Source organism: Orycteropus afer, unplaced genomic scaffold (genome assembly GCF_000298275.1).
Source record: "Orycteropus afer afer isolate SDZICR_OR568_19922 unplaced genomic scaffold, OryAfe1.0 scaffold00103, whole genome shotgun sequence".
NCBI classification, from domain to species: domain Eukaryota; kingdom Metazoa; phylum Chordata; class Mammalia; order Tubulidentata; family Orycteropodidae; genus Orycteropus; species Orycteropus afer.
In genome coordinates this window covers 5,289,281-5,300,236 of record NW_006921690.1, presented here as the reverse complement: position 1 = coordinate 5,300,236, position 10,956 = coordinate 5,289,281, and the positions used below count along the sequence as shown (strand labels likewise).

At 36.7% G+C, this 10,956-nt stretch overlaps 1 protein-coding gene across 1 annotated transcript in view; it reads left to right on the top strand.

Annotated features, from left to right (window-relative positions):
- HIPK3 (homeodomain interacting protein kinase 3) overlaps nucleotides 1-1,894 on the top strand; it is a 100,605-nt gene extending 98,711 nt beyond the window's left edge. The window contains exons 15-16 of the mRNA XM_042781303.1: nucleotides 289-416; nucleotides 1,418-1,894. Of these exons, the coding sequence (XP_042637237.1) occupies nucleotides 289-416; nucleotides 1,418-1,894 (605 nt within the window). The remainder of the gene's footprint in view (nucleotides 1-288; nucleotides 417-1,417) is intronic.
- The last annotated feature ends 9,062 nt before the right edge of the window (nucleotides 1,895-10,956 follow it).

Below are 10,956 nucleotides of genomic sequence, written 5' to 3'. Positions count from 1 at the left end.
GCATTTCTATTTCCAGCTTTTTTAGGACTTCCTTGTCTTTTAGAAGGTCTTAATTTACAAACATCAGAGGACATCATTGCCAGAAGTCACCTCTCAATTTCCAACTTGACGTTGTCTTGTCTCTTATCCAGAAGAAATCTCTTTATCATCTAGTGCTTGGAAACATGAACTCTCTTTTTATTTAATTTTAAGTTCTCAAATACTAGCATGTAAAATATATAAAGTTCATTTTAGTTTTTACTGGAGGAGAAAAAAGCGTCAACTCTTTAATATTTTATTTGTTGCCAGATTCTACATGCCAGCCATTAATAAAAGGACGATCTGCTCCTGGAAGATTAAACCAGCCTTCTGCAGTGGGTAGTCGTCAGCAAAAATTGACATCAGCATTCCAGCAGCAGCATTTGAACTTCAGTCAGGTATGCTTCTTTGTGAAATGTGTCAGAGTCTTGAATTTCAGATTTAACATCTGTCTTTCACTTGGCAAAGAAAGGATTCTGAAACTGTTCAGTCTTAGTAAATTTTTCCCTTATCATTATTCCACGTGACAAAGGGTAATAGGCCTGATAATAAAATAATTAAGCAGATTATTTGTAGAACTTGAATTTTTCTTTGGAAAGACTAGATGCTTAGATTTTCTTGGATGCATTTTTAGTGTTTGTTGTCTTAGACCTGTTAAATTAGCATGTACCATAATGAATTGATAGCTGTATTTCTTGTGTGTTAGTGATGGTGATCATCCATCTAGCTTTATTAAATATTTTTCATTATTCAACCCTGTGGTTAGCAGTTTTGTTTCAATTGGGAAAACAAAAGGTCACAGATACTGGAGTCAGACCTGGGTTCAAATCTTGATTTTACCAATACTATTTACATGATCTTGGCTGGGTTTCTTCAATAAATCTGGGTCATAATTAATGGGAATAATAGATATATCATGGGGTTGTTTAGAATTTAATAAAACTGTGCTGTAGAGTCTTTAACTTGACATATAGTAAGTGCTCCATAAATGATAGTTGTTAGTTGTGGTGGGCCTAGTAATGGTACTAGCAATAGTAGAAGCAATGTTATTATTATTATTTAAAAAAAAAACCAAACTCACTGCTATCAAGTCAATTCAACTCCTGGCGACCCTTTCTAGGGTTTCTGAGGCGGTATTTCTATGAAAGTAGATTGCCCAGTCTTTCTTCCGAGGAGTGGCTGGGGGGTTTGAACTGCCAGCCTTTTTGGTGAGTAGTCAAATGCCTTAAGCACTATGCCACCAGAGCTCCCTTTTAGTATGTTGTAATATAAAATGTAGTATAAGCTAGTTCTGAAGAGATCCACTGAGTTATCAGTAGTAACAGAGACTATATTGTAATTTTCCTTTTCTTTTTAACTTATAAAATATGTTACTCAGTTATGTTTTCTTTGTGCATAGGTTCAGCATTTTGGATCTGGGCATCAAGAGTGGAATGGAAACTTTGGGCATCGAAGACAGCAAGCTTATATCCCTGCTAGTGTTACCAGTAATCCATTCACTCTTTCTCATGGAAGTCCCAATCACACAGCAGTGCATGCCCATCTGGCTGGAAGTACTCACCTCGGAGGACAGCCTACTCTACTTCCATACCCATCATCAGCTACCCTCAGAAGTGCTGCACCAGTGGCCCACCTCTTAGCCTCTCCATGTACCTCAAGACCTATGTTACAGCATCCAACCTATAATATCTCCCATCCTAGTGGCATAGTTCACCAAGTCCCAGTGGGCATAAATCCCCGTTTGTTACCATCCCCAACCATTCATCAGACTCAGTACAAACCAATCTTCCCACCACATTCTTACATTGCAGCGTCACCTGCATATACTGGATTTCCATTGAGTCCAACAAAACTCGGCCAGTATCCATATATGTGAAAACTCAAAAACAGTATATTGAGGAAGCTCAATGATATAACCATTTGATTAAAAATAAAAACATGGTATTTAATAAATATTAGCCATGGCACAAGAAAATTATTTTTGAATCATGTAGGGTGCAATTTAAACAACTTTGAGCTTTAAAAAAAAAAAAACTCACTTTTAATGTGTTTTGCACATTTGGTATAACTTGTCTTTGGTCATGTTATCTTCTTATGTAGTAACTCTAGACAGGTGACTTACAGGAGCAGAAGTCCAATTTTGCTCCTGCTATTTTTTATAAAATTGCCTTCTAACTAGTGCAAGACACGTCCACATTTGGGAAGCCATTCTGTGTACAGACTTAGAGCAACAGATGCACATATGTCAGAATTACAGCATACAAGTGAATTGTATTATCTCTGTCTTAGTGTATAAATGTTGGGTCACTTACCTAAGAAACTGAGCTATTGTTCTTTACATTTGCATGTGTCTTTTGCATGGGCAAAATGTTGCCTAGACTTTGCTCTTAAATGTTGTTCTAATAATCTCAGCTGCATTGTAAACCGTTCCCACACATAGTGCCTTAAATATTTGAGGTTGTTAATGTTATTACCTATTATAAATGTTGAAGACTGCAGCACTTAAAATCCAGACCTACTCTTTACTTTTTTGTTTGATAGAGTAATGTTCATTTTTGGTTTTGTGTGGTATGATTTTGGGTAGTAGCTGTTTTTTCCTTATTAAGAGGGCAGCATGTTTGCTATAGCTAAATTCTGCTGTCTGATTTTTCAGAATGATCTAGCTTCAAGAAAAGCAAGCAGTTAGTAGTGCTTAAGAAAAATTAATTCAGTATCTAATGGATAGTTGATAACTGTCACAACACAGCATTTTATATACTGTTAAGTGAAACTGCAATACAATCTAGGTTTATTTTGGGAGTGTTTGCTGTATAATTGGATTTAATAAAATGTTTAGAGGTGCAGTAGGCATGACTTTGAATAGATAATGAAAGAAAATGCAAAATGCTCATTGATTCATGGTGTGGTTTCATCTTAGCCTGGGCAAACCATGCAGTATTTAATAAATAGTAGCAGAATATTTACTATTGAAGCTTGAAAAGATGTGAGTTCTTTGTGTGCAATTTTTCATTTATGCATGTGAGAGGGTTTTTTTTTTAATTAATATTTTTACATTGTATGTGTTTGCTTGTTGGTGGTGTTTGCTTATTTAATACATTCCGTCAGGGACAGAAATTACATGCTTTTTTTCCTCCCCCCTAGGACATGTGTCTTGGGTTTTTCCCTTCTATTGTATTTTCTTTCTTTTTTTTTTTTGTGGTGGTGGTTATGTTACAATGAAGTTGCTTTTACAGCACCAAAGACTTAATCATCCATTTCCTATATAAAAGGTAGCTACTTTTTGCATAGACCTCAAGTATATTATAGTGTAGAGATGGAATTTAAGGAAAGGTAAAACTGAGGCTGTGTTTTAGCTTACAGGCAAGTAATACATTGTATCATTTATCTTGAATGTATCATAGATAAGCTGCTATATAATGATTGCCACTTCAGATAGCTGTGAAATTAGGTGATTAACTAGTTGTTATTTAGCCTTCTAATTTCTGTATAAGTCTAATTACATGAAATAAAAGTTGGGGTTTTGATTTTTTACTTTGCTTTTCTGTTTGGAGTGTCATTGTAACTACTGTATTGTAAATGATGGAAAATAATTGCATATGTTATTTTGAGGTGTGTTATTTGCATCAGTATTTTATCTCTATTAATGTTTGTGCTCATTACTGCATATAAAACAAAACTTGGATATATCAGTGTAACTTAATTTTTTATTTTCATACTGGCATTGTAGACACTTGAGAAAGCTGTATCTTGCAGGCTTGACTTAACTTTTTTCCTTAAAAATCTGGAATATAATCTTACAGCATTTACTGGAATAAAGAGTACAAAGCATTTGAGTGTAAAACACTCCAAATGTTTTGGACTTACAGCATTTGTTTGATAAATGAATTGCATACCACTAGTACAGCTCTAGTACAGCATTGACAATAAGCTATAATAGATAAACTTTTCTTTACTCCATTAACACAAGCAGTGTTTTATTTAATAATCATTAATGAAATAAATGTGCCTGAAATTGATTTTAAAAATTACAGTATTAGATCATAAAATAAAAACCAGCAGTACATTTTTAGTCACACTGAAAATGAAGGACTTAATTTTCCCCACAATTTCAGTGTTTTTATTAATCAATTCTATGCATTTTATATAAAGATATATATATATGTATATGTATATGTAATACACATAAGAAAGGAGTAGTCTGATTAATTTAAAAGATTATTTATGGATGACAAATTTGTGGAGTAACTATTTAACCCTTTCATGACCCATGGAACATTCATCACACACCAACGTTTTCAGCCTCTAAGGTTTTCTTGGGAGACTGATATCCCAGTTGCAGTACATGTTACTGCCTGGCGGGGCCTGTATAACTGCGTGAATCTGAAGAAAAGGGCCTCACCCCACCAATCCTACCACCAGAGTTCACTTGGGATACATGGGTCCCACATAATTGTATCAAAATCATATTACCTCAAAGAAATTTTTTCCCTTGGTTTCAGCATACCCTCCATTACTGAAAACACATAATATCAACAAAAAAATCAGAGAAGAAACTTACTTGGTCATGAAAGGGTTAAGTAAACTTACTGTCCTCCATAACCTCCTCCATAGCCTTCTAATTATATTTATATGGCCCAGCAGATTAGTGGTTGGTATCTGCTGACTTCTTGGAAACAAAATCAGTGCCGATAACAGATGTTTCAGAAACACCAATATAAAACTGGCTCAGTTTCCTTTCTGTTCAGAGCTGTGAAATGTCTTATTTTCTGAATTTAAGTTCCAAAACTGGGATAGTCTTGTTAAATTGACAATTAATAGTAAATGTCAACATTTTCATAATATGATAGTAATATTTGATAAAGGCATACCCCATTTAAGTACACTGTTCTTAATTGATTACAATCATGAGCTTTTTATGTGTTTAAAAGAAAATTTTAGACTTCTACTAAAGTCTGAATTTAGCATACTGAGAAAAGAATCTGGGTAATATCATCTTTAAACCATTTTTTCCCAGTTTTCTTCGTTTTTTAACACTTTCTTAAATAAAACACTGCATGACTTCCAAGATGCATATTTGCATACTATTAATTTACAAATTACTTTTTTTTATAAAATACCCTGATAATTAGTTTGTTTTTTCTTCAGGGTGTTTAATTAAATATGCTACTGTATTAGCGAAGTCTTCATTTTTAAAATCTGCTTCTAATTTTAAACTTTGTGTTAAGTAAAAGTTAAATCATACACTGCAAGGTGTAGGAAGATTTGTTTTAATGAACCCAATGATACAGATTTGATTACTAAGTTTGAATTGTTAACTGTTTTAACAATTTTAGACTGTGGCTTTCTTTGGTTTGTTTGTTTTTGCTTTTACTTCTATGCTACACTAGTTTGCCATGTAGCAGTTGCACTGTGCAATATTACAATAAGGACTGGGAAAAATTTTATGGATGTAATGTCTATTACGGTTTGCGATAGTATTTCTCTCTAGTTCTCAGTGATTTAAATGTGACCAAGCCTTCTGTACTTTGTCACAAAAAGCGGGTTTTCCAGGTGACTCTTTTGGTGAGTGTCAAATAAGAATTTATGGTGTATTACTGTCGATTCACTTTGAATTAAAATATATATATTGCAGCAAACAGCTTGTTGACTTGTTTTCTATCCCAGTACTGCTTACAGGTTTTTTGTTGTTGTTGTTGTCATTAATGTGCGGTCGAGTCAGTTCCAACTCAAGTGACCCTGTGTATGACAGAACAAAACACTGGTCCTGCACCATGCTCAATCTTTGCTGTATTTAAGTTCATCATTGCAGCCACTGTGTCAATCCATCTTGTTGAGGGTCTTCTTCACTGACCCTCTACTTGATCAAGCATGATATCCTTCTCCAGGGATTGGTCCCTTCCAACAACATGACCAAAGTACATGAGATGAAGTCTGGCCATTCTTGCTTCTAAAGAGCAGTCAGTCTACACTTCTTCCAAGATAGCTTTTACCCCAAAGCTTTGTTCTTCTGGCTTACGGGGAGGGAAAGGGAAAAGGTTAATAACATTGAGTAGTGTGTGTCACCTCCTTTAATTTTCAAAACCACTTTGTGAGTTATGTTCATTATATAAATGAGAGAATAGGCTAAAAAAGACTAGGTAACTTGCCAAAAGTCACATCACTAATGAATGCTTAATCTGAGATGAGAAGTAGGCCATCTGATCATAACTAATTTACTTTCAACCAGGTCTTTTTACACTGAACTGTGAGGCACTGTGCTAGAATTACCTGTATCCACAGAATAGGCATGACCCATCTTTCTTTACTATTATATTTTTTCATATGCATGGATGAAATACGGAGTTCACATGAATTTTTAAAATATATAAAACATGAGACTTCAAAAGAATAATTGTAGGATTCCGGTTTTGGTTATGTCTTCAAATACCATCTATGCTTCAAAGATCCAATTTTAGACACGTGCATCCGTAGAAAAGCTTTTGGGGAGTACTCTACTAGGACACAGAGGTGAGGAATATGTATGCACAATCTCTTTCAGTAAACTTTGATTGAATTATGACTTACATGTGCTCATTTGTGTCTAGCTTCTTTCATTTAGCATTTTATTTGTGAGATACATCTGTGTTGTGTGTAGTTTATTCTGATTGCTGCATGGTATTCCTTTGTGTGCATGTACCACAATTTATTGTACTGATAGTTTTCCCTTTCTGGTGATTGAGATTACAAGTAGTGTAATTTTTGTCCATATTTTTTTGGTCCATACCTTTTGGTGAGCATATGTTGTTGGGTATATGCTTTGGCATGGAAGTGTTGGGTTATGTCTTATTTGAATGGAGACTGTGAAACAGTCTTCCAAAGTGATGAAATTAATTTACACTTGCCAGGAGTGGAAATTATGAGAGTTGCAGTTGCTTAATATCTTCACTAACACTACATTTTTTGTTTCTTTCATTTTAATCACTTTGCTGGGTGTGAGTTGTCCACAGTAGTTCATTTGTTCATTTACCCCAAAGATTTGATTCCACATATAAGTGAAATCCAGTTTTTTCAATTTCTTAGAAAGCAAATTGGCCTTTTGAGAATGCTAAGAAGTATTCAGCTATTTAAATGAATCTAGGAATATAAAATATATATATATTTTTGTTCTAAAGAGGTAATAGGATGAAAGAAATTATTCAGCCAGTACCTAGCACAGTGTCTGGCACGTAGTAGATGTTCATGAGTCATTCAAATATTTATGAAGCACCCAGTGTTTTGCAAGCACTAGTGAACAAATGAGAAGATTCTTGTGGATCTGATATTTTTATTGGGGACAAAGACTATACACAAATATGATAAGCTCAGTTATAATAAGTTGGCTGAAGAAAGTAAGCTAGGGTACAGTGATAAAAAGACTGGAAAGGGGACACGTCAGGAATGCCTCAGAGAGAAGGTGACATTTGAGCTGTGACAAGAAAGCTAGTCAGCCATGCAAAGGAAGAGTATCTGGCAGAGGAAATAGCAAGTGCAAAGTCCACCCTTGGTCAGAATGAGCATTTAGTGTGGGGAAAATACAGAAAGGAAGCCTGTGTGGCAGGAACATATTGTATGAATAGGGGACAACAGCTAGAAGATAGACCCAAAAGGGTGGCATGCAGGCCTTTTGCCAGGGAAAAGTGTATAGATTTAATTCCATGTACTGTGGAAAGCCATGGGAGGATTTTGTTCAGGCAAATATGACTTAATTGACATGTGTTAAAGCTCCGTCTGGCTGCTGTATGGAGAATGGATTGCAGGGGTCAAGTGGTAGCCAGAAGACTAGTTAGGAGGCTATTGAAGTAGACCAGATGAGATCATGGATACCAGTAGTTTGTCCAGGCGCTTACTGTATTTTCTTCCAGTCTGTGACTTGTTTCATTTTTTAATAATTTTTTTGTGCTTTAGATAAAAGTTTACAGAGTAAATTAATTTCCCAATCACTGGCTTGTACATAAAGTACTCCATGACATTGGTTGCATTCCCCACAATGTGTCAGCACTCTCCCCATTTCCACCCTGGTTCTCCATTCTTTTCATTCGAATTTTCTCCCCCTTCCTGCCTTCTTGTCTTTGCTTTTTGGCAAATGCTGTCCTATTCATCTTCTATAATGGATTGTTCAAGAAATGCTCTCCTTTCAGGTATAATTGCTTATTTTGTTTGGGTGTCTCCAGGAATGGATTCAGTTCCAGGTCAGAAGAGTATCTTAAGAGCCATAGTCTTCAGGGTTCCTCTAGTCTCTGTCAGACAGTAAGTCTGGTCTTTTTTGTGAATTTGATTTTCTGTTCTACATTTTTCTCTTGCTCTGTCTAGGACCCTGTGCGGTGATCCCAGGCAGAGTGGTAGGTGGTAGTAGTTGGGCACCATCTAGTTTTGGTCTCAGCATCATATAGGGTGCAGTCCATGTGGTCCGTTAGTCCTTCAGACTAATTGCTTCCTTAATTCTGGTTTTCTTCACTCTCCTTTGCTCCAGAAGGGAAGAGACCAATAGTTGCATCATAGATTTCTGCTCACAACCTGTTAAAACCCCAGACACTACTCACCAGAGTAGGATGCAGAACATTGTCTTTATGAGCTATATTGTGCCAACTGATGAAGATGTCCCCAACAAAGAGTCTATGGTCCTTTGCTTTGAGCCTAGCAACTTTGTCCTGTGAAGTATTTGGTTATGTCTGAGGAGTTTCCATGATTGTACCCCTTGTGTGCTCTTCTCCCTCTGCTGATGTACATGCAGCACCTACAGGCATATATATACTCCCTCCCACACTGCTTTAGCATACCTATCTACTTATGCATCCATTCATAAATTCTTGTTTGATGATATTATTGTTGCAGGATTGTCTTATGTTACAGTAATTACTATTGTTGTTAGGTGCCATTGAGGTGGTTCCGACTCATAGGAACTCTGTACAACAGAATGAGGCGCTGCCTTGTCTCCGCACCATCCCTTGTTGCAGCCACTGTCTCAGTCCATCTCATTGAGGATCTTGCTGTTTTTGCTTACCCTCTGTTTTACCAAGCATGATGTCCTGCTGCAGGGACTGGTCCCTCCAGATAATATGTCCCAAGTAACTGAAATGAAGTCTTGCCATACTTGCTTTTAAGGAGCATTCTGGCTATACTTCTTCCAAGGCAGATTTATTTGTTCTTCTGGCATCTCATGGTGTGTTCAATATTCTTAGACAAAACTGTAATTCAAATGCATGAGTTCTTTGGTATTCCTTATTTATTGTCCAGCTTTTATGTGAATATGAGGTGATTTGAAATAACCGTGGTTGGGGCACACTAGTCCTCAAAGTGATGTCTTTGCTTTACTTAGTTTAGCTTTTATCCCTTACTCCCATTATGCAAGCTCATATCTGACTCCGCTTTCTGCAGAGAGAAGTCTATTGCTCAAAAAAAAAAAAAAAAACTATTGCTCAACAACTACTGCCCGCCTCCTTCTTGGGAACCATCTTGTGAACTATTAGTGATCCTGATTTCCTCCTTAATTTAGCATGTTGATTGCAGGTGGTAATTCCACAGCCAGCAGGAGGAACAGGGAAAAGAGTGGCAGTGACTATTTTAGAGGATATTCATGGAATAAAAATTAGTATCTGCCTTGTTTACTTCTATTTTCCCAAAGCTTAACACTCATGTCCTATGAATGCTGATTAAATGTGGACCCTAGGGTTTGAGGACATTATTTAGAAAATCTTAATATTTGTGCTATATCCACCATGATGATGATGAACTTGAGCCAGTTGATGAGCAGAAACTGCTACTGCATCACCATAGTCCCCTTGCTCTTCTGTCTTCACGCTCATATTTTTTGTATGCTTTTCTCACTAACAGTAAACTCTGAAGACAAAGACCATTTTTATCTTGTGTACTCCATCTCTTTGACACTTACTGTGTGCCTGGGACATAAAGGCATTCAAAAATTTGTTTAATAAATAATCAAAATCTGTTGAATGAAATTTAGCAGACCCAAGTTTTATTATCTACTACTAAGTAGATGGTGTGATTATCAGCATTATTGGGGCTTCAGTTTATGCACTGACATATTGCGAGAGCTTTGGGATGCAAACTCAAAAGCAGTAGGGGGCTGTGAGCAGGTAACAAATTAGTGAAGAGTACTGTGAGGGGACTGTGATAAAATGAAGAGTAAAAGCCCCAACCAAAGGGAGCAGGAAGTGCCAACTCTAGGTTGCTTCCATGACGGAGTGCAGGCCCAATTGGGCTGGAGCTGCTAGGACTTTTTTTTTTCCCCCCCAGAAAACACAGAAATGGACGTCTGTGAAATGTTGGCAACTAATTCAAAGTTTATTTTTTTGTTTGTTTTAAATACTATGTAGGTCAAACACAGGTCATCTGTAGGTCAGAATTGCCTGTGAAAGGCAATTTTCTGGAATAGATACCGTTGTTTTCTTCCAGTTTTGCCATTTGATAATTTTGTTCACTGGGTGCAAATGGTTAATATGCTTGGCTGCTAACTGATAGATTGGCTGTTTGAATCCACGCAGAGGCACTTCTGAAGAAAGGCCTGGTGATCGACCTCTGAAAAGTCAGACACTAGAAGTCTCAGGGAGCACAGCTCTACTCTGACACACAGGGAGTTAACTGCCTTGAGTCAGAATGGACCGCGCAGCAACTGATTTTGTTCAATATGGTATTGCTGTATTACAGCCAGCAGAGGGTGGAAGAGTACTGGTTTTTCTTTGACATTTGGTTTGGTCCCAAAGTAACATAGAAGAAAATAATTTTAAAATAGCAAAAATTTGTGGGCTTTGTCCCATGAATTTTAATAATGTAAGAAATTTCTTGGGAGCTCTGGTAGCATAATGCCTAAGGCACGTGACTGCTAACCAGAAGGCTGGCGGTTCAAACCCACAGCCACTCCTCGGAAGGAAGGTTGGGCAATCTACTTCCATAGTGATACTG